Source organism: Anastrepha ludens, chromosome 5 (assembly GCF_028408465.1).
Source record: "Anastrepha ludens isolate Willacy chromosome 5, idAnaLude1.1, whole genome shotgun sequence".
NCBI lineage: Eukaryota > Metazoa > Arthropoda > Insecta > Diptera > Tephritidae > Anastrepha > Anastrepha ludens.
In genome coordinates this window covers 54406011-54427822 of record NC_071501.1, presented here as the reverse complement: position 1 = coordinate 54427822, position 21812 = coordinate 54406011, and the positions used below count along the sequence as shown (strand labels likewise).

Here is a 21812-nt window from a genome sequence, read left to right as displayed (position 1 = left end):
GGAATCTGGTACAACGTTTTTGTTGGATATTATAGTTGTAACTTGGCTTTTTCTGACTCCGGCTAACAATCTAATATCAGACCAAATGTTTTTTGGTGTTGAAAGTGGGGAAATTTTGGACGTAAACGATTCAAAGCTTTGTTTTTTTGACTCCTTAACAGCCCTCTTAAATAAACCATTTAATTTTTTGTAATTAAGAAGGTTGGTTACAGTCATACAACGCTTATAAAATTTCCAGTGCTCTATTTTTTGAGTACGCAGATTTTACAGGATTTTGGTCCACCAAACGGGAAAAAATCTCGAAAATTTATTTTTGGTTTGAGGTATAAATTTATTGGCCGCTGAACGTATTATTTTTGTCAATACTGCTGTTTCTTTATTAATATTTACGGTTGAAGATAATTCATTATTGGCGACTAAGTCAACAATTTCTGATTGATATGAGTTCCAGTTGGCTAGTTCGGTCTTAAATCTAGGAATATGATTGAATTTTTCAAAGGTTAAATTTGTTTGTATAGAGATAGAAATGTGGAAATGATCGCTACCTCTTAGAATGGAAAAAATTTTCCAATGAGTTCGAGGCTTAAGTTGGGGAGAAATGAAAGAAAAGAAGAATGTGTAGAAAAATGAGTAGGTGAGCAGTCATTTAGTAAAATGAGTTGATGCTGAGAAACAAAATTTTCTAAGACCAGTCCCCTTGCATTGGAATTGTTTGCACCCCACAGAGGACTCCATGAGTTGAAGTCACCAGACCACAACTCAGGAGAAGGAAATTGGGAAAATAAATGATTTAATTCGGATTCAGAAAATTTTTGTTGTTGAGGTATGTAAGAGTTAACTAAATAACTGTATTGATTTAGATCTATTTTAAGTACCATAGTGGATATTAAACTAACAACATTGATAAACTCGTGTGGAATGTGGGATTTTATTAATATACCAATACCTTGTTTGTTGGATTGTATATTTGGTAGGTTTGAGAAATAGCCAATGTATTGTTTTGGGTAACATATGGTATTTGGATCTATATTGTATGAAAAATGGGGTTCGGGATCGGGATTTGATTAGTAGTAGTAGCTCATTGTAATTATTATGGTAACCGTTTATATTCCATTGAATGATTTTTACTGACATCATTCAGTCTTATATAAAGTTGCCCTTATAGAAGCGGGAAGTGTTTGGGATATTTATAAATCTTCGAAACAATTATCAGTTGAGAGGTCTTTTCTAGTACTGACGGTTTTTTTAGGATAGTAGTCGTTATTTTTTAGTAAGTTTTGAGTAAAAATGGATATTGGTGATTGGAATGGCAAAGTATTGGTATCTGAAGTTGAGCTATGTTGTGGAGAGGAATAGTTTTCAGCAGAAATAGTAGGAGCAGCGTTAGAGACGCTACTAGAGGTTAAAATTTTATTTTCAGTGTGTTTTGTTATTATTTGTTCCGGAAGGTATATTATCTGCGGATGAGACATTTTTTGTGACACTAGCATAGGAGCTAAGCCGTTGGGGAAGGGGTAAACTGTTTTTATATTTGCGGTGCGCTTCGCCAGTACTGTATTTCTCTAGGGTTTTAATCTTGAGGATTTCCCTCGCCTGAATATATTTGGTGCAGTTCCTGTTCGAAGATGGGTGCTCTTCGCCGCAGTTGGCGCATTGATTACGGATACACTTGTCAGGATTGTGAGGTGGAAGGTTGCAATTATTACATGTTGGATTACTATTGCACCGTTTTTGGGTGTGTCCCAACTTTTAGCAGTTTCTGCAACGCATTGGGCTTGGGATATAAGGTTGAACCTTGACTTTGTACCATGCGACTTCTACGGCGTCAGGAAGCTGGAAAAGATCAAAAGTTAGAATAATTTGACCGGAATAAAAAGTTTTACCCTCTATTTGGCGGGTAAATTTTAGACAACCGTAACGTGTTGATCTTTCATTTCTCCGATTATTTCGTCTTCCGGAACGTGCTTTAGACAAGGCGAGTAGATAACACCTTTCACTGAATTCAATGTCTCATGTAACTTAACGTTAATGGGAGATAGGTTAGGAAAGGATTTAGCTTTTAAGAACTTATCTGCGATTCGAGTGTTGCGGGTTAAGACGAGTAAGTTACCGTCGCGGAGTTGTGAGATTGAGTTTATCTCCGTGGAAATAGCTTCGATCGATTTTTTAATGGCATAAGGGCTCAGCTGAGAAAGAGGCTTAGTATTGTCGGCAGAAAATATCAATATAAATTTCGGATTATGTGCTGTAGGGCACTTTTTAGGGAGTTCGGGAAAAATGTCTTGGTTTGGGTTTGGTTTCTTTTTATTCCTTGTGGGATTTTCCAGGAAGTCTGCTAATGCTGAAAAGCGATTCGGTGACCTATCTGGAGGTCCCGGCGCCATTATTGAGCTTGTTTCTGATTTTTTTTTTATACCAACGTTTTAACACGTGTGTCTAATGTCAAAATGAAAAAACCCAGAAAACCAAAGGCGGGAATAAGCACAAAGTAAATGAAGCGATTAGCGGAAAGTTAACAAATGTATGTCACGGAATAGTCACTGAGAAAAGAAAAGACGTCCGAACGCTTTGAGTGATAGTCGGTGACTGCCGAAAAAATAATTTTATAATAAGGGAGCAAAAACATTTTTTTTTTAATTCTTGTATTGAGGAGGAGTGAAACGTCCACATCGTCGCCAAAGGAACAGTTCTGCTTCCACGAGCAGCAGTTGGAGCCCTAAAAGTAATCGAATCTTCTAAATATTGTGAAGGTAGCATTAACCTCTGAAAGTTTAACCTGGAAAAGAACGTGTGAGAGTTTTAATAAAACACCTTCTTATAATCATTTTGGAATCAATTTCATTCTTCTGTGGAATGGACGGCCAGCGCGCTGATGGAATTTGTTTTAAATAAAATGCAAGTAACAAGAACGAGAAGGAAATCTGTCAACAAGGGAAATTCAATGAAGGTGGTGGCATGAGAATGTCACTACAAAATAAGTAGAAAAGAAAAAGGAAAGGAAAGAAAAAAGGAAAGGAAATTAAATTAGCTGTTAATGGTTAAGGCGAACAACCAAAATTCAATTGTTCTGTATGATTATGGTTGCGACTACCGCATTATTTCATGTCCCCTCTGTCACAATGCTGCCTATAGCTTCGATTAGCAGATTTGTGGTTACGGTTATGGCATCACTAATATAATTTTAATACGCGACTAGTTAGCGAATTGTGTGGCGTGAGAACGTAACATTAGATGAATTTATTAATATATCACAGTTGACATGTGTTTGTGCGATAATTAATCGTTATCGAAAAATTCTATTGAAGAGTTGCGTGTGCCAAACTGTTCTTTCGAACAGGAAATCGGAACTTGTGCTAGTAGTGTTCGGTCGGGTTAATCCAAAAATATTTGTGTTTTTTTTTTAAATATATATGCGTTTTGGGTCGTGGTCCAAAGATACTAAACCACTAAAATGAGGCGTTTAAAAAAGGTACGTGTTTAGACAATTGCCAACCAACAACGGTTTGGGTATTTGAGGTTATGTTGTCTGTATTGTAGAATTAAATTAATATTATTGCAGTATAATTCTGGAGAGGCGGTGCAGTATATAACTCGCCGTGCGGCTTTGCGTAAGCTACAGTTGTCATTGAATGATTTTCGTCGTCTCTGTATCATAAAAGGTGTTTATCCACGTGAACCAAAACATCGCAGGCGTGCTCAAAAAGGATCTTCGGATATTAAAATACTCTACCATGCGAAGGACATACGTTTTTTGTTACATGAACCAATCGTTTGGACACTTCGGGACTATAAAGTGAGTTTTGCTTATTCGAACAAGTTTGGTAATTTTATATCCTGTCTTTTTAGATATTCGGAAAGAAAACTGGGCGTGATCGTGCTGTAAAAGATTTTCGTAATTTGAAGCGACGACTTGCATTATTTCCTGAATTGAGAATAGACCATATCGTCAAGGAACGTTATCCTACTTTTATCGATGCGATAAAAGATCTTGACGATTGTTTGACTCTACTTTTTCTCTTCAGTACATTTCCATCATTGCGTTTGATACCTCGTGAACAGTCACTGCTATGCCGCCGTCTCACCATGGAATTTTTGCATTATATTATAAACACGAGATCACTTCGGAAGGTTTTCATCTCAATTAAAGGCTTTTATTTCCAAGCTGATATAAAAGGCCAAAAAGTGACCTGGATAATGCCACATCATTACCCATTTAAGCCACATTCCAAAGCAGAGGTTGACTTCAAAGTGATGTCCATATTTGTTGAGTTTTATACGATAATGCTTGGGTTTGTAAACTATCGTCTATACCATAGTGCTGGTTATGCATACCCACCAAGGTTTCATGGAGATGTAATTGCTGATTCCGAAGATAACTTCAAAGATGAGTTAACATATTGGTCAGACCGAATTGCTGCATTAAACTCGGACTTGGTTTCCACAGAACATGAGGCAGATGAAGAAACTGAAGAGATGGATTTAGATTTGCTTGAACAGGGACAAAATTCAAACCGCTTAATGAAGCTCAGGAAAGAGGCACAAGAACTAAAGCGATTGCGAACACTTTTTAAGGGCTTAAAGTTCTTTATTAATAGAGAAGTACCCCGGGAACCCTTGGTAATTTTAATACGATCGTTTGGTGGAAAAGTTTCGTGGGATCGTACCGTATTTGCTGGTGCTACATTTGATGAAATTGACGAGACAATTACTCATCAAATAGTAGATAGACCTGCTCTAGGTGAGCAATATATTTCTCGTGATTATATTCAACCTCAATGGGTATTTGATTGTGTGAACCAGCGGTCTTTACTTCCGACAAACAGATATTTTGTGGGAGTTACACTTCCTCCGCACTTATCGCCATTTGTTGATATTAATCGTGAGTCGTATGTCCCACCTGAAGAGGAATGCCTACAAAATGAGTCTACTTCTAATCTTCAGAAGAGTAAGTAAAACAAATATTAGAATAGCTGACTTGTTAACGAATTCTGCTGTTCGCAATTGCAGAGAAGGAAACTGTTTCCACGGAAAAAGAAACTATGAACTTTTTCCCTTTGAATGACGAGCAATTACAAGTCGCTTATATGGAGGAAAAAGCTGATATCGAACAATATGATCAAAAGGATGACCGTAATAACATAAGCGAAGACGAAAAGGAAACCCACAAAAGCCAAAATGTAATTATACAGTTAGAAGGTACTAGCAGCAGAGCAGAAATAACAAGAGTAATGAATTTTTTTTTTTTCTTTTGGTCTCTAAAAAACCAAAATGTATAAACAAAATTGACAGTCTAGAATATAGACAAAAATCAGCTGCTCGTCTGCTACTATCTATTCAATCTGTTTTAGGTAGTTGTATTAATATATCATATTAATTAACTCTTTGTATTTTAGGCAATGTCCATGAGTGTCCAAGCTGGGAAGGTACACAAAGAAAATAAAAGAGTTATTCATAAAAATAACGTGGATGAGCATCGCTTACAAGCTCGAATGGTAAAGTCACGGCACCGAAATCTATTTAGAAAACTTATTCGCGAAAAACAAGTTAAAGAGAAGGAAAAATGGCTTTTGCGAAAAAAGCGACGAGCTATCGAGGCTCGAGAAGGTGATAATTCAAAATGATTCAAAAGAGCTTCCTATCAAAAATTTGATATGGTTTAAATCTATAGAATACAAATGAACTAAAAAATTATTTTGTAGTTTATAATATTTATATGCTCGTAAAGTTGCAGTTCAAATCAAGCTAGGAAAGAAAGATCGGTTCCTTGCTGTATAAGTGCTATTTTTAAATTTAAAAATGTATCTATCTATTATAATAATCGATGAAAGATTCCTCTATTTAGAATCCACTGCCGATTGTGTTGTGGATATTCAAAGAGACGGCATTGGAAACAATAAATGTAAAAGAAGCATTTATACTTGTTCTTTTTTTGAGTAACGGGAAATGAAACCTGAAAAAAATTTCTAGGAATGGCAGAATTAGTAGGGGGGCAATTTTGCAAAATAAACAAGAAGCTGAAAATGCTCTAACGTGGTGAAAATATTTTCTATATAATATATAATTTTTTTCTATAAAAAATTATAGTTCATACTTCAACAAATATTCAGTATAATGCCGCACTGTTCTTTCACTTTATTGATGTTTTCATCAATTTTCCATGTCGGTGACCTGCCACTACGTACGTCATGTACAATGAACTCACGATCTCTTCTGAAGCGTTCATTCAGTTTGATGGTTGTTGAAGGAAATTTTTTTAGCAAGGAGATAATCTGCCGAAATTTTAGTGGCCGGGTAATCGTTGCTTCCATGGAGCTTCCAACTACATGACGATGCATCAGAATATGCTCATGAGTCTGAGATCTAATGGTTTCACATTTGCTTGCCATGCTTGAGTGTCATTCCGTATTTGGGGTCTGGTCCGCCGTACAGCGGGTTGTAATACAACTGAGTTTAAAAGTGATTGCTTGCATATTCTTTTTAAGTGTAATTTAACATGTTAGAAGGTTTTAATTTCTCGGAATATGGAATACCGCTTTAAAATGTTTTCTTTGAGTCGGTGAGATTGGTATTCTGTTACCTGAGTATAAAGGGAGTGACAATATGCAGAAATGGCTTTCAGGTGAATGCCAAGTTTGCCCCCGTCCCGTTAAAATCTTGGCAGGACTCAGAAAAAACTGTTTGTTCGTTGTCATTAAGTTGACCGCATAGGCTCAGTTTATTTAATCCTGATTAATACCGATCTGGCTCTGAACATAATTCTTCATAAGAGATTGTGTCAAGCCGCGCATGGCCTCCCTGCTCACATAGATAACCATAGGATCAAATAGGTAACTACACATACGAGTAAAAATATCAGCTCTAGATGAGCAAAATAAAAGAAACAAATGACAAGGAAAAACAAAGTAAAGTTTGCCTCGGAGGGCATATGTAGATCCTCTTAAAAAAAGCTGAAGGTTGGCTCATTCATTTGCTAGAACTCCCACGGATATGAGGTGCAGTTCCACAGAGCTAAAGGTTCGGACGGCATACCAAATAGGGCCTTAAAAGTTCAGCCATATTTTAAGCGGTATTCCAAAGTTGTCTTAACAAGAGCATTTTCCCTAAGAGACGCAAGATGCAAACTGTTATGCGCCATAATGGTATTTTATCCTTATACCAGTTCGGATTCAGAAAACCCCGCTTAACATTGAATGCTTTCAAATGCGTGCTGGAGTTAGCAACAGAAGCCATTAAGGACAAGAGGTGGGGTGGCGGGAAAAAGTAATACTTCGCTGTGGTTGCTCTAAACGTTAAAAACGGTTTTAATACAGCTAGCTGTAGTAGAAGCCCTCATAAAAGTAGGCGTGTCTAGTTATATTACCAGAATAATTGGAAGCCAGTTTTCTTGAACTGCGGTTTCGAACCGACAAAGGCAGGTAGGTGCGCAATGTAACAACAGTGGTTCCCTAAGGATCAGTTATAGACCCACAACTATTGAACTTAATGTACGGCGGTGTTCTAAAACTGAATATGCCTCCTAGAACCAAAGTCATTTGATTCGCGGTGGTAATGGTGGCAAAACACATACATGACAACCATGAGAGGACCGTCAGCGAACTAATAAGGAAGATTAATTTTATGTTGGCGTCCATGAACCTGGAATTAACTGATCACAAAACTGATGTCGTTCCAATAAGCAGCAAGAATGCAGTAGGATTTGTGAGGTTAATGTTGGACTGTTCGTCAAGAGAGGACTTTACTACTCTATTGCCTACTTAGTCCAATGTAACACTTGTTGGCAAGAGATATTCTACGTTGGATTTCAAGGCGGATATTATTATCGGTTTGTGCGAGTGCGCGGACTGTTTGTTTGATGACAGGATGTACTTCGTTTTGTCCCCGTTAACCATCAGTCTCAACGCTTTGCTTCTTTGTCTAGTTTGGAAAAGGTAGAACTAACAGCGCGGTTCTTAAGGCCGATGATGTCAATTTGATTGGCATACGCCAACAATTGTACCCTCTTATAAAAAATTGACTCGCACGATCCCCCTCCAACATCAGGTTAAAGAAGTCACATGACAGCGATTCACCCTGTCTGAAACCTCGTTTGGTATCAAACGGCTCGGAGAGGTCCTTCCCAAATCTGAAGGCGCTGCTGGTGTTCAGCAACGTTATTTTGCATAGCCGTATTAGTTTTGCGGGGATACCAAATTCAGACAACGCAGCATACAAGTAACTCCTTTCCGTACTGTCGAATGCAGCTTTGAAATCGACGAAAAGATGGTGTGTATCGATTCTCCTTTCATGGGTCTTTTCGAAGATTTTGTGTATTGTGAATATTTGGTCGATGGTAGACTTTCCAGGGCTAAAGCCACACTGATAAGGTCCAATCAGTTGGTTGACGGTGGGCTTCAGCCTTTCACACAATACGCTCAATAGAACCTTATCGCTGATATTTAGAAGACTAATCCCGCGGTAATTGGCACAGATTGCAGGATCGCCCTTCTTATGGGTTGAGCAGAACACACTAAAACTCCAATCGGCAGGCATGCTCTTCTCCGACCACATTATGCATAGGAGTTGATGCATGGGTCTTACTAGCTCCTCGTCGCCGTAGTTGGATAGCTCAGCCGGTAGTCCTTCATGTCCTCTGTGGCGGGATCCCTCCATAATTTAAGTATGATGTGTACGTTAGTCACCAGTTCGTCGTCTTTGTTCTCATAGGAAAGATTTTGCGGAAGATTTTTGGAGCTTGGTACTTTGGTGACGGAGAGTACCGTAGGCGATGGAACAATGAGTTTTACGATAACAGAGACATAGCGCAGCGAATAAAGATCCAGCGGTTTCTTTGGCTGGGTCATGTCGTCCCAAGGGAAACAAACGCTATGGCTCTGAAAGTATTTGATGTGGTACCAACTGGTAGCAGAGGAAGAGCACGAGAAAGAAACGACTGGCGCGCTTTGTTAAACTCGGCCAAAATCGCATAAGGGGTTGGCGCCTCAATCAAGAAGAATAAAATGTTGGACTGTAACTATCAATTCAAAACCCGCTATTAAATGTTGTAGCAAAACTCGAAACTTTCAGAACCGAACAAAATATGAATTCGCCTTGACACCAAATGAGAAGACAGAACAAGACCCGACAGGAGTCGCCAGAAAATACGATTTGCTAAATCTGGAAATTACGAAAGTTATTCAACACTATATACACGGTCAGAGGTCAACGTGCCTAATGTAGTCGTTATACGCGTGAACGTGTAAACAAAAAGTAAATGGATTAAGTGTTGAAATTAAATAAAACCATTAGTTTGTGAATTTTATTTACTTTTTTTTTATTTGGTCAAAAACGTATTAATTTCTAATATTCTTTTGTGCTTTACTATTTGACACGCGGCACTTCATTTACATTAGTTTTCTTAATTTAAATCTACAATTCACAATACTAACAAACCAGGCATTGAATATCTACAAAGAGGTAATTTCTTTTGTTTGTTTTTTAATGTAATAGCTCAGCTTGTTTTCAGCAGCGGTTTTCAGAAGGCGTCACCTTTGATATCCTGTGCACCGTTTAATGTGGCCTGTTAAGGTCTGATTATGTATACTTTGCACAACTATGCCCAACTTTAGACAACTTCAGGCATACTATTAGAATCTTATTATTACCGAGCCATTCACTGAATATTCACAAACAAGTAACTTCTTTTTCTTTTTATACGTAGCACTGATGTCATCCGTTGTCAAAATCGCGAATAAGTAGGAGTTTCCGAAAGGGCCACCTTCGGTATCCTGTGCACCGTGTCATTCCAAGGCGATTTGAGGATCTTACCTCTAAAAAGTTACTTTATTTTTCGCGATTTTGACAAGTCTGATGTCAGCTCCCTTCACAATACAAAACAAACAAAAGGAGGAGAAAGTATGTGTGGCAAGAAAGTATGTGTGTGGGTGTATAATATCTTGTATTTGATTATTTCCATTGCTTTCGCCTAATGTTCTTCTTCACACACAAGTAATTCCCATTCCTTTTGTTTGCTTATTCACGGACTCTTATGACAACGAATGCAGAAGGCGCAGTCTATTTCTCAATAATATGTAATGTCATTCAAGAGATGTTTATTTGACAGTTTAAAATTTGTGGAAAATTGTGATGCATGCATAATCAGACCTTTAAGGTACGTAGACAAGTTATCGATATTAAAATTATCCAATTAGAAACGGCTATAAACTTCGAGTAAAACAAAGGCGTTTTTCAGCTTAACGGGAAAAGTTTTGTGAAATGGCTGCTGAGATAAAACCCGCACAACGTAGCTGCGACGATCGTTTCAACTCTGTAAGAAAACTGGAGTTGTTAAATAAATTGGAGGGTAGTGGTGATGATATTAATGCTGCAATTTTTATTCCTGGAGAGAACGGTGTTATAAGTGTTTCTGATGACAAGTTTGTACACTTCTACCAAGAAATGCATTTTAATTAATTAGAGCTTTATCCAGAACCATACGCGTGTGGCTGAAGCGTGACTCAGGTCAATATTGGCCTAGCATTTGTCAATTTATGCCTTCCGGATGTACTTCTGTTCATTATAATGCAAGTGACAGGCAGTTGTATGTTGGTCAGGACAATGGGACAGTAACGCAATATGTATTTTCGGATGACTGCAACCGTCTTTCCTTTGTCCGGGACTATTTAGCACATCAAGGGCGAGTAATGGAAATAGTAGTTGCCAATACGCTCAAATGGGTGCTTTCATGTGGAAAGGACAAATTATTCGTATTTTACTCGACGGAAAGTGGGAACCGATTGGGTAGTTATAGTTTTGAGACGCCCTGTACCTCTCTTCAGTACGTCAACTGGCTATACCACAGAATGTTAATTATTTAAGTAATTGCATTGTTACAGATTTGATAGCATGGCCAAATATGCCTTTGTTGGCGACAATGCTGGACTTATTACAATGCTAAGGTGTGATACGCAAGGTGTTCAGTTCATAAACACATTCAAAGGACATACCAGTAAAGTTTATTGTATTATATAAATAAATATTTTCTGATTTGTTCTGATTGTAAATAGCAAGCATTAGATGCTTAAAATGGGTTGAAGAACACCAGTTGCTTTTTAGTGGATCTTGTGATCAAACTGTTTATGTTTGGGATGTTGGTGGAAAACGTGGCACGATTTATGAATTACAAGGACACAAGTTAGTTCATTGTCTCTCTTACTTCTCTTTTTTGTTAATGTGATTATTTTATTCTTCAGTAATAAGGTGTCTTCACTAGCTTATGCCAGTCTCACCCAACAACTTATGAGTGGTGGCGAAGACTCTGTTATTGTGTTGTGGGAAATGAATGCTATGCGAAAAGAAGTCCCGCAATGGGTGGAAAATAATAGTTGTCAGCTATGTCAGCGACCATTCTTTTGGAATTTTCGTGCGATGGTGGACCAGAGACAAATTGGTAATTATTTTTTCTATATTTGTTTTTTAAACAACTTCATAATCCAGTTCAAAGTTGAAAGGCGCTTTTGGGTTGGCTTTCCATTACTTAAAAATGTGATTTAGTGTATTTTTTTTTATAAATTATTGAGAATTAATATAAAGATTTAACATAAAAATTATTTTTGCACGAGTTAAAAAACGCATTACTCCATCTTATTTTACTTAAGAACAAACACCGAAATGGAATAATATTCGGCTAAACTTTGCATTACTACCACGATATATTTGAATGCCCATTAGAAAGAGCAAGGTCACACCATTATAATTGTGAAAGTCCCAACCTCTTAGGGTCCCTATAGAACCCCCAGGGGAAGTTTAAAAATTCGGCTTTTTACGACCGCATTTGTAGTTTGTACTAAAATAAAGTTGAAGAGAAGAGTATACAGCAATCGTCAACCCAGCAAGCATTTAACTTAGGTTTTATAATTCATAGCACTTATGAAAATGTTTATCGTAAAATTTATAAGTGCCTCTGGCGAAAATTGGGCTAAAAGTGGTCTGATTTTGCACAACATGTATATGTGAAAACAAAAAAGCGCCGCAGGCAAAAATTTGCACTAAAAATCGAGCGATTTTTATTTCAAATTTTCAGTATTTGTAAAAAATTTTGTTTTTGTAATACCTATGTATGTATATTTGAAATCCATAAAGCCCCGCACGAATATTTGGACTAAAAATTACGCCTATAAATAATAAAAATAATAAAAGAATTGTTCCCCTTGTTCTCTCTTTCATCGTTCGTTTGACAGTTCGCTCCTCACATTTATTCTGCACGGTATTACAAACCGTTAGAGGAACATTTGTAATAATAGAATTTTAATAGAATTTGGAGTATTATTCAGTAAAAATAGCTTTAAATCGAACCTTAATGTAATAAAGAATGTTTATAAGTGATTTTGTTACTTCTCTGTGTTTTTATTTTAATGAAATAAGCTCCTGTAATAGGGAATTTTTTCAAGCTTGTGCAAAAAAGAAGTATTTTTAGCGTTAAAATTTGCTATTAATTCTTAATTGCAATTTATAAAAAGTACTATAAATCAAAAGGCTGATATAGTGACTACATTTGCGTTTTATAATTTTTAAATTCGGTCCACGCACTTAGACATTATAAACAACTTTATCGTGTTAGAAATGGAAAGTCAACACCAATATTCACTTATTAACACTCTTTGTTGCACACCCACCTTTCAAAACATTGTGGCGGTAATGGAAAGTTTAGCAGCGCTTTTAATTAAATAACTATTGATCTCATTATGGATACTTTAAAAGAGAGTAAAATAATTTTACCTCGAATTTCGGTGCTGAAAGAGTAAAATAAATATTTTTGAGAATAGTGTAAAAAAAAATCCTCGAATACCGATACTTTTCTCAATTTACGCTTTATGAACTAGAAAGAATATAAACCGTTTCGTTAAAAACAAAAACAAAAATTAGGTTCGATAGAACTTTCTAGGCTATGCTATCCACAGTGTTATACATACATATATACAATTGTATATATAGAATTATTAATATAATATGTGCATTAATATCGTAAACGGAGAGGTATTTTTACAAAGCGCGACCGGAGGCTACCCACACAGAAATACAGTTATTGTTGTTGTTGTAGCAACATAAACATGCCCCATACATACATGTGGAATGCTGCTGAAGTGACAGTCCTTGGCCGGATATAAAGCCGGGTCGATCCGGTAACGTAGAACCGACTGTCGTGAGAACGACAGAAATACAGTAGGTAGCCTAGCTGGAATTGGATCAATAAGGGGGAAAAAATTTCGAAAAAAACATTTCTATATGAGTGATGTTTGTTTCTTTTACTTGTGTATATAATATCTTGCTTCATACCCACAACCAAAAATCAAATTATAAAAAAAAACCAAACATCGCTCCAACACAGTACCCTAAGCACCAGCATATCACAAAAAATCAATAACATAATTCAGAATCTGTCCAATACTAGCATTTCACCGTTCACAATTACTAAAGCCAAGCCAAAATACGGCTCTTAACAATTATTTGTGAAAAATCATTTAAATGCCCACCATGAGCACGTCAAACAGTCGGAGAAAGCCTCTTCCTTGGGTAAATAGATTTTAGCGGATCACTGTCGAAAATTCTCATCGCAACAAAACATTCTAAATTACAAACAAAGAAATGCTATCTTCTACTGGGGAATGAAGCGGATGAAAAAAATTAGTCTAGAAGATTTTGCGAAAATTATAATCATAGCTCATTATCTTAAGAATTATGGAACGAAATGAGAACAAATTGTCATACGCAAACATCAATGTCAGCCATCCGAACGTGCCAAGGGACAACAATAAAATATAAACCTATAGCCCACCTTTTTGTTACTCTAGGCCGAATGCTCCAGCGACAGTAATTTTCCCAACCAATTTATATAGGCTGAAAACTGGCACATAACTCCAAACCAAGTAACCAACCCAACAGCAATAGTAACGAAAATGATGTTTCAATGGAAGAAATGCATTTCATTTAACAAAAGGAAAAACGGTAGATTTTGATCGCATATCATCTACCAAGAAACATCTGAATACAACCTCAAGAGAGCGAATAAGCTCTACATTAGTGGGGTGTGAGACCCAAAACCAAGACAGTTGAGGTTCTTCTATACCCACTCTACGAAAGACCTGGCCCCAGTTACATATCAGCACGGCTTCCGTAGAGTGCACAGTCACGCAGTCACAATCCACGCTACTAGATGATATTCAACAGTCGACCCTCCCACCGGGACTGAAGAGGTGGTTCGCGACGTTCCCATGGCAGCCGGTTCTACGTTACCGGAATGACTCGGGTTTTTCCCGACCAAGGGCTGCCGCCCCAGTACACTAGCCCTGTCTAGTGTATCGTATATCACCCCACCCCTTACGTCACAGGAGCAAACTCCCGCAGCAAACCTGCTCCAAATGCTTCTCCTCAGGGCTGGAGTCGAATCCAACCCTGGGCCAGAAGTATTCTACTGCTGCGTCTGCCATCAACGGCTCCACCCGAACTCCACCTCGGTTAGGTGCAATAAGTGCAACGGGTGGAGCCACCTTAAGACCTGCTCAGGCCTTAAGTCGCACAGGGAGTGGTCCACACGGTATGTGGCCACGTGTTGCTCCCGCCAACAGGCGTCTGATGCCTCCACGGCTACCAAACCCCCTGATAGGCCGGCACTACCAACCGCCACCACAACCCACACCTCCACGGTGAGGAGCCTATCGGAGCAACACAACTCCCCTTCAACCCCTCCCATCCCTTCCTGCTCCAACCCCAGTGCGGGGACAAACCAGCAGCTCCTGGTCCCCCGTACAGTCTGTTCCGTGTGTCAGACCGTAATACCTCGGAATCTGGTATCAGTCCAATGCAATTCCTGCAGTGGCTGGTGCCATTTTCGGAGATGTTCCGGCCTGCGCACCACCCGTGAGTGGACAACTGCCTACGTTGCCCCCTGCTGCACCCACCACCTCCCCCGGAGGCGCGCCGCCCACCACCATCAGGCCGCAACAACCACAGTGGATTGCACAGCAGGTCCAACGTAGACAACCCCACGCGTCCCTCACCCCCCGGATTACACTGACCTCACCGAGAAGCTTCAAGCTTCTCCAGTTTAACTGCAACGGACTTACGAGTAAGGTCGACGAGATAGTCGACTTTATGAGCCGGCACAGTATCAAAATAGCTGCGGTCCAAGAAACAAAGCTGCACGCTAGGTCATCTCTGATCACCAGGGATGGCTATAACGTGCACAGACACGATCGCGAGCGAGACAACGGTGGTGGCCTAGCGTTTATAGTCCACCACACAGTGCAGTATCGTCTTATCGATGAAGGAATCGATCCCAGGGACAGCACCTTAGAATGTCAACGCATAGCTGTCCGGTCAGGCGATTCCGAGCTCGAAATTTTTAACATATACATACCCCCTGTCACCTGCTGCCCGGCAGGTTATCACCCTGATATAGGTGCGCTCATCAGGGGTGAAAACCGATTGGTTGTAGGTGACTTTAATGCGCATCACGATCTTTGGCATTCAAGCCTGCCAAATGATCGTAGGGGACAGCAATTGGCAGAGCAGATAGACGACTCGACATTCAGCACAGTGAACGACGACGCCCCCACCAGGGTAGTGGGCAATTGTAGCAGCTCGCCTGACCTAACAATAGCTAGCGCGGGTCTGATAAATAGCATAACGTGGCGACCTATGCTATCGCTTGCATCAGACCACTTGCCCATTATCGTCTCGATTGAGAGACCTGCCGACTTCGTTTCCGCGAACCACCGGTCCTATTTTAACTTTAAAAAAGCTAATTGGGCCGGCTTCACGGAATTCACCGAGGACACCTTCGCCGCTCTTCCCATCCCCACTGATGTGCGCGTTGGCGAACGCGCATTCCGCGAGGTGCTCACAGCTGCTGCGGCTCGTTTCATCCCAGCTGGATGCTATAAGGACATCCGTCCTCATTTCCCAGCAGAAGCAGCCAGTTTAGCAAACGAGCGTGACCACCTACGCCAGGCCGATCCCGGGGATCCCCGCATAAGGGATCTCAATTTGGAGATCCGGCAACTGGTAAACCAACACAAGCGGACTAAATGGGTTGAGCACCTGAAGACTTGTAACCTCACCTCCGGAGTGAGTAAGCTCTGGTCCACCGTTAGGTCCCTGTCGAACCCGACGAAACACAACGACAAGGTGGCTATCACCTTGAACGGTTGTACTTCGTCGGACCCGAAGGGATGCGCGAGCTACTTTAGCCGGCTGTTTACACTGCATCCTCCGGGCGACAGAACCAAACGTCGTGTTACCAGAAGGCTGCACAAACTGACGAACGACAGTGCGCCACTTACTTTCTCCGGTGATGAGGTTCAGGGGGCCATCAACAAGTCGAAATCATCGAAAGCCATTGGTCCTGACGGACTAAACGCGCTGATGCTGAAGCATCTGGGACCCCTGGGAGTAGGATACCTCACAAGGGTCTTCAATTTGTCTCTGGCCACTCTCATCATCCCTGACAAGTGGAAAGCAGGGAGAGTGGTCCCACTATTGAAACCTGGGAAACCCGCCAACCAAGGGGAGTCTTATCGGCAGATAACTCTCCTTTCCCCAGTAGTGAATACACTTGAAGCCCTCCTACTCCCACTCTACACGACACACCTGGCCCCAGCCCCACATCAGCACGGATTCCGACGAGTGCACAGCACCACCACGGCACTCACCGCCATAAACGCCCAGATAAATCGCGGGCTTAACCAAAACCGCCACTGCGAGAGGACTGTCCTAGTAACGTTGGACCTAAAGAAGGCTTTCGATACAGTCAGCCATTCCACGCTACTAGATGATATTTATCAGTCGACACTCCCGCCAGGGCTGAAGAGGTGGTCCGCGAACTACCTGAGCGGTCGGCACTCGTCAGTGATTTTTCGAGATCAAATGTCAAAGCAGAGGAAGATTAAGCAAGGCGTACCGCAGGGTGCTGTCCTTTCACCCTTGCTTTTTAACTTCTACATCTCGAAGCTCCCCAACCACCAGCGGGAGTTTCCCTGATCTCATACGCTGACGATTGCACGATAATGGCGTCGGGCAATGACATCGATGGCCTGTGTTCCAAAGTGAACAACTACCTCACCGACCTTTCTCGCTTTTTCACTGCGAGGAATCTCCAACTTTCCCCCACCAAGTCCACGGCGACCCTATTCACCACCTGGACAAAGGAGGTCAAGCTGTCCCTTAAGGTAAAAGTCGACGACACACCAATTCCGACTGTGAATAACCCCAAAATTTTGGGTGTAACCTTTGACAGCTTGCTCTCCTTCTCGGCACATACAACCGCAATTGCCACTAAAGTCCAAAATCGCAACAAGGTCCTCAAATCGCTGGCCGGCAGCACTTGGGGCAAAGACAAAGAACTGTTGCTTTCGACATTTAAGGCAATTGGCCGGCCGGTTCTAAACTATGCTGCGCCCGTCTGGTCGCCTGGTACTAGTGATTCGCAGTGGACAAAGCTTCAGACATGTCAGAATACCGCCATTCGGACAGCGACCGGGTGCCTCCTGATGTCACCTATACAACACCTGCACAACGAGGCACAAATGCTCCCAGTCGCGGAGCACAACAAATTGCTCAGCAAGCAGTTCCTGCTGGGGTGTTACCGCAGGTTTCACCCCTGCAGACACCTGCTTGAGCCTGAGCCGCCTCCCAGGCACGTCAGGAGACACCTCCTCAACTACGCTGACGAACTCCAGGACAAAACTGACCGAAACCTACTGGACCGGACAGTATTTAGACAGTCAATAAACGACATTCACCGGGAGACCGTTACCACCTTCATGAACTCCCGTACTGTGAATGCCGTAATCGGAGTCCAACCACCACCTATTGCAGATGAAGAGCTCCAGCTTCCCCGTGAGACTCGTGTAACATTGGCACAATTACGTTCTGGATATTGTAGCAGGTTAAACTCCTACTTATCCAGAATTGACCTCGACATACCAAACACATGTCCGGCATGTGAAGGTACCCCGCACGACACTAACCACCTCTTCACATGCCCCCTTAATCAGACTCATCTAACCCCCCTCTCCCTCTGGACCCAACCCGTCGAAACAGCATGTTTCCTGGGCCTACCCCTAGATGAGCTAGACGAAGACGACCGATGATATACCTACACTGACAGGGCTAACTATGCTGTTAAAACAACAACAACAAGGTGGTTCGCGAACTATCTGTTGGTTGACAATTGCTTGCCATTTTTCGAGACTTAATATCAAAGCAGAGGAGGATAAACCAAGATGTGTCGCAGGGTGGTGTCCGTTCACCCTTGCTTTCAACTTCTGCATCTCGAAGCTCCCCCAACCACAAGAGGGAGTTTCACTGGTCTCCTATGCTGACGATTGTTCGAGAATAGCGCCCGGGAATGCAATGTTCAAAGTAAACGTTTATCTCGCCAGTCTTTCTTGCTTTCTCACTTCTAGGAATCTCCAACTTTCCCCCACTAAATCCACGGCGACCCTCTTTACCACCTGGACGAAGGAGGTCAAACTACAGCTAAAGATGAAAGTCGATGTCACACCAATATCGACCGTTAACAACTCCAAAATTTTAGGTGTCGCCTTCGACAGCTTGCTCTCTTCAGCCCAACCGTAATTGCTATTAAGGTCCAAAACTGCATCAAGGAAAATATTGGTGAAGAGAAGAAAAATATAGTTCATTCAATGACGAATCGCTCGAATGCTGTCCTCAAGCAAAAAGGCATGCCAACAAATATTAAATTAAGATATTTGTACTTTTAGTTTTTTTTTATTATATCGATTATTCTTTTTTATGTTGGTACACTCGTCTCTAAGATATGTTCACGGTTTTAGCAATATAGCATGTTTAATTTATTTGTGAGAGGCAAAATAAGACAAGTGTTTTGCGTGTTCGGCAATTTTCTAGTCAACCCTTATTGGAGAACGGTTTACTTCTTACGAGAGCATCGCAAACTGGCTCAATGGATGGATCAAGTCAAAATAACTCGAATTTTTCGTCAGAGGAATCAGTTTGCTGCCTGAAAGATGGAGTAAATTTGTAGCGGTTCATTTCTTACGAGAGCATCGTAAACTGGCTCTATGAATGAATCAAGTCAAAAGAACTCGAGTTTTTCGTCATAGGAATCAGTTTGCTGCCTAAATAATGGAGTAAATTTGTGGCTTCCAATGGCACATAATTCACATAATATCATGTATAGATACCCACGTGCTAGATACCCAAAATATTTACCAAAGTCTTTCGAAAATCTTGTCATAAATTTCAAAAAGTAATACCATAAAAATATGGTATTTGGTATAAACTATTAATTTACATAAAATAAAACTGTCGCAATCATAGTTGCAGTAGTTTACTGCATTATAACATTTTCAACTAAATGAATTTATTATACTAATATCAGATAACAAAGTCTTTTATCTATGTGAATTTTTACTTACAATTACCTTACAATTTTGCAGGAATAAGACAACATCACTGCAGGCATTGTGGAAAGGCTGTTTGCGATAGCTGCTCTGCTAGCCGTATCAACATTCCAATAATGGGATTTGAATTCGATGTGCGTTGTTGTGATCCCTGTTACAAGCAACTGCAAAGTGTTGAGTATGTTACAAAAGTTACTTATGTTCAAAAAGTACCCGGAATTTTTCATTTAAACGAACGGTCCTGAGATGTCAAAAGCATTGCTTTTTATCAGTTCATTTTCATCTGTTATATAGTATAGTATAGATGCAATAGCTTTATAAACGAGTAATTGTTTGATGTATTTTGTCAATTTCCGCGAAATAGTCTTTAATATTTAGTTTTGATATTAATAGGAGATATTTGATATTACCGGAGAGACAGCAGAGTTTTGGGTTATAAACTCATGAGTAGAATGCATCGTCATATGTAGTGTTGTCTTGTTTGCTACGATTAGGGTCATAAAACTATGTATTAAGATTCTTGTTCACCTGAAGTGGCTCTCTAACTTTTTACTGTTCCCTGAATCAAGTTTCCACTTCGCTCAAGCGCTTGGAGGGCTACTGAGGCAATTGAGGAGAAGGAATTGAAAGCGATTCTAAATTTTTTTTATGAAACATGTTTTGAAGTTAGTTGTCAAAGCTGTTGTTACCATGGATATTACTAAGGAAGGAACAAATATCACTGAATAATTGAATCGTTTCGTTTTATGGACAATTTCGGTTACTTTTTAACAGAAAATAAGTAATGAGTTTATATTTTTATTTTTTTCAAGTCGACCTTCATTGGCTTCTTTTCATGATGCAAAACATTCCATTGTCAACATGGACCTCGATGAGAATCGAAAATTGCTATTGACTGTTGGACAAGATCGTGTTATAAAAATTTGGGATTTATCTTCAATTTGGGCATAATAATAAATACCTTGACATATATGTTCAGAATTTAATTCGAAATTCTTTAATCAGATTTTTATTTTAATGTAATTAAATGAAATACTATATTTATTGATAAATCTAACTAATATTAGACAGCGCCATAGGACTCAGAATGGTCACTAAAAGTTACTTCAAGTACTTTTTGGGCTAGAAAAGCATAACAAAGTTCGAAATAAATGAAATGTTGCATGAAAAAAGCATGTATGTTATAGTTTTTATATTATCTTTATAATATTTAGCCCAACATTAGAGAAACATCATAAATAAATTAAGCTAAAAATAAGAAAACGCTGTAGAGCGCAAATCTTGTGCAATATAAAGTATAATTAGAAAGACATCCTCAATATATGCCTTGAATATTGCTTCGAAAATTAAATAAGATTATAAAAATCCGGCGGATGTGGTTCTGGCTAAATTTATTTATTAATCGTAGATGTAAACAAAATTAAGTATTCGTTTTCTTTAAATCCATTTGTCGAAACAATGTAATATAAAAAGCTAAGCAAAATAAGTGAGGCCAGTAGGTAAACAATATCTTAGTTCTTTTTATTTTGGTGTGTAGATGTTTAATTTTTTGCATTTCCTGCTCTGGACCAAGCGACATATAGTTGAATAAAGACATAAATATAGGGTGTATTCAGAAACGCATTATAAATGTGCAGTAATTGCAGCGCTGGCAGCACTGCCAATGTGACAAGTGTTGCAATTGATAGATTGGCAGTATTAAAATTTTTCCTGCAAATAATGCGCGACGTTTGATACAAAAATGGCGTTTTGGAACGCGATGCATTTGCAGTACTGCCATATTTGCATTTCTGAACGCATTGCCAACACTGCAAAAGTACGTTGCGCATTATAATGCGTTATTGAATATACCCATAGTATGTATTATATAATATTACAACGGGTTATGGGCTTAAAGCCATGTGTATTCTGCTAAATTAAAAGTATAAATAGCTAATAACTTCTGAAGGTTTAAATACTATATAGTAAAATTGCAAATTCATCTTTAATTCTTGTGGCACCCCAATGGAAAGTTGCGCGGCATGAAGCGTCAAGCAAAATCTGTATAAAGGTAAGAAACGCTGATATAAACATCGACGATGAATTAGCTGCCTCGTCCATGCTGACCAAGGCGATAGAAAAATAGAAAATTACAAAACTAAAACCATTGCAAGAGCAGATGTATTCTTTGCAACGAGTAGTACACCAAGAAATAAAAGATAAGTAAATAAGTTACATACTCCATTTACAAATTTACACTTTTACATATCAATATATTGTAAATTATTATGAATGTATAATTTGAATGAATAGAATTTTCTTATTAATATACCATGATTCAATTATTAAAGGTTTGCTCACTTGTGACATTAGAATTCTGACACTCCCTTACAAACGGTCGCATTTAAGAAGGGC

The 21812-nt window shown here is 39.6% G+C and overlaps 2 protein-coding genes across 2 annotated transcripts; both read left to right on the top strand.

Moving 5' to 3' along the window:
* The first annotated feature begins 3301 nt into the window (after positions 1-3301).
* Positions 3302-5915, top strand: LOC128865416 (pescadillo homolog). Its single transcript, XM_054105779.1, has 5 exons — positions 3302-3469; positions 3560-3793; positions 3847-4945; positions 5008-5177; positions 5394-5915. Exons 1-5 carry the CDS (start codon positions 3452-3454, stop codon positions 5619-5621), a joined length of 1749 nt encoding a protein of 582 aa, XP_053961754.1. The 5' UTR covers positions 3302-3451; the 3' UTR covers positions 5622-5915.
* A 4271-nt stretch (positions 5916-10186) lies between these two features.
* LOC128865415 (WD repeat and FYVE domain-containing protein 2) lies at positions 10187-20927 on the top strand. Its single transcript, XM_054105778.1, has 7 exons — positions 10187-10412; positions 10466-10813; positions 10872-10984; positions 11043-11169; positions 11229-11425; positions 19455-19596; positions 20231-20927. The coding sequence occupies exons 1-7, from the start codon at positions 10252-10254 to the stop codon at positions 20367-20369; spliced, it is 1227 nt and encodes a 408-aa protein (XP_053961753.1). The 5' UTR covers positions 10187-10251; the 3' UTR covers positions 20370-20927.
* Positions 20928-21812: the final 885 nt, after the last annotated feature.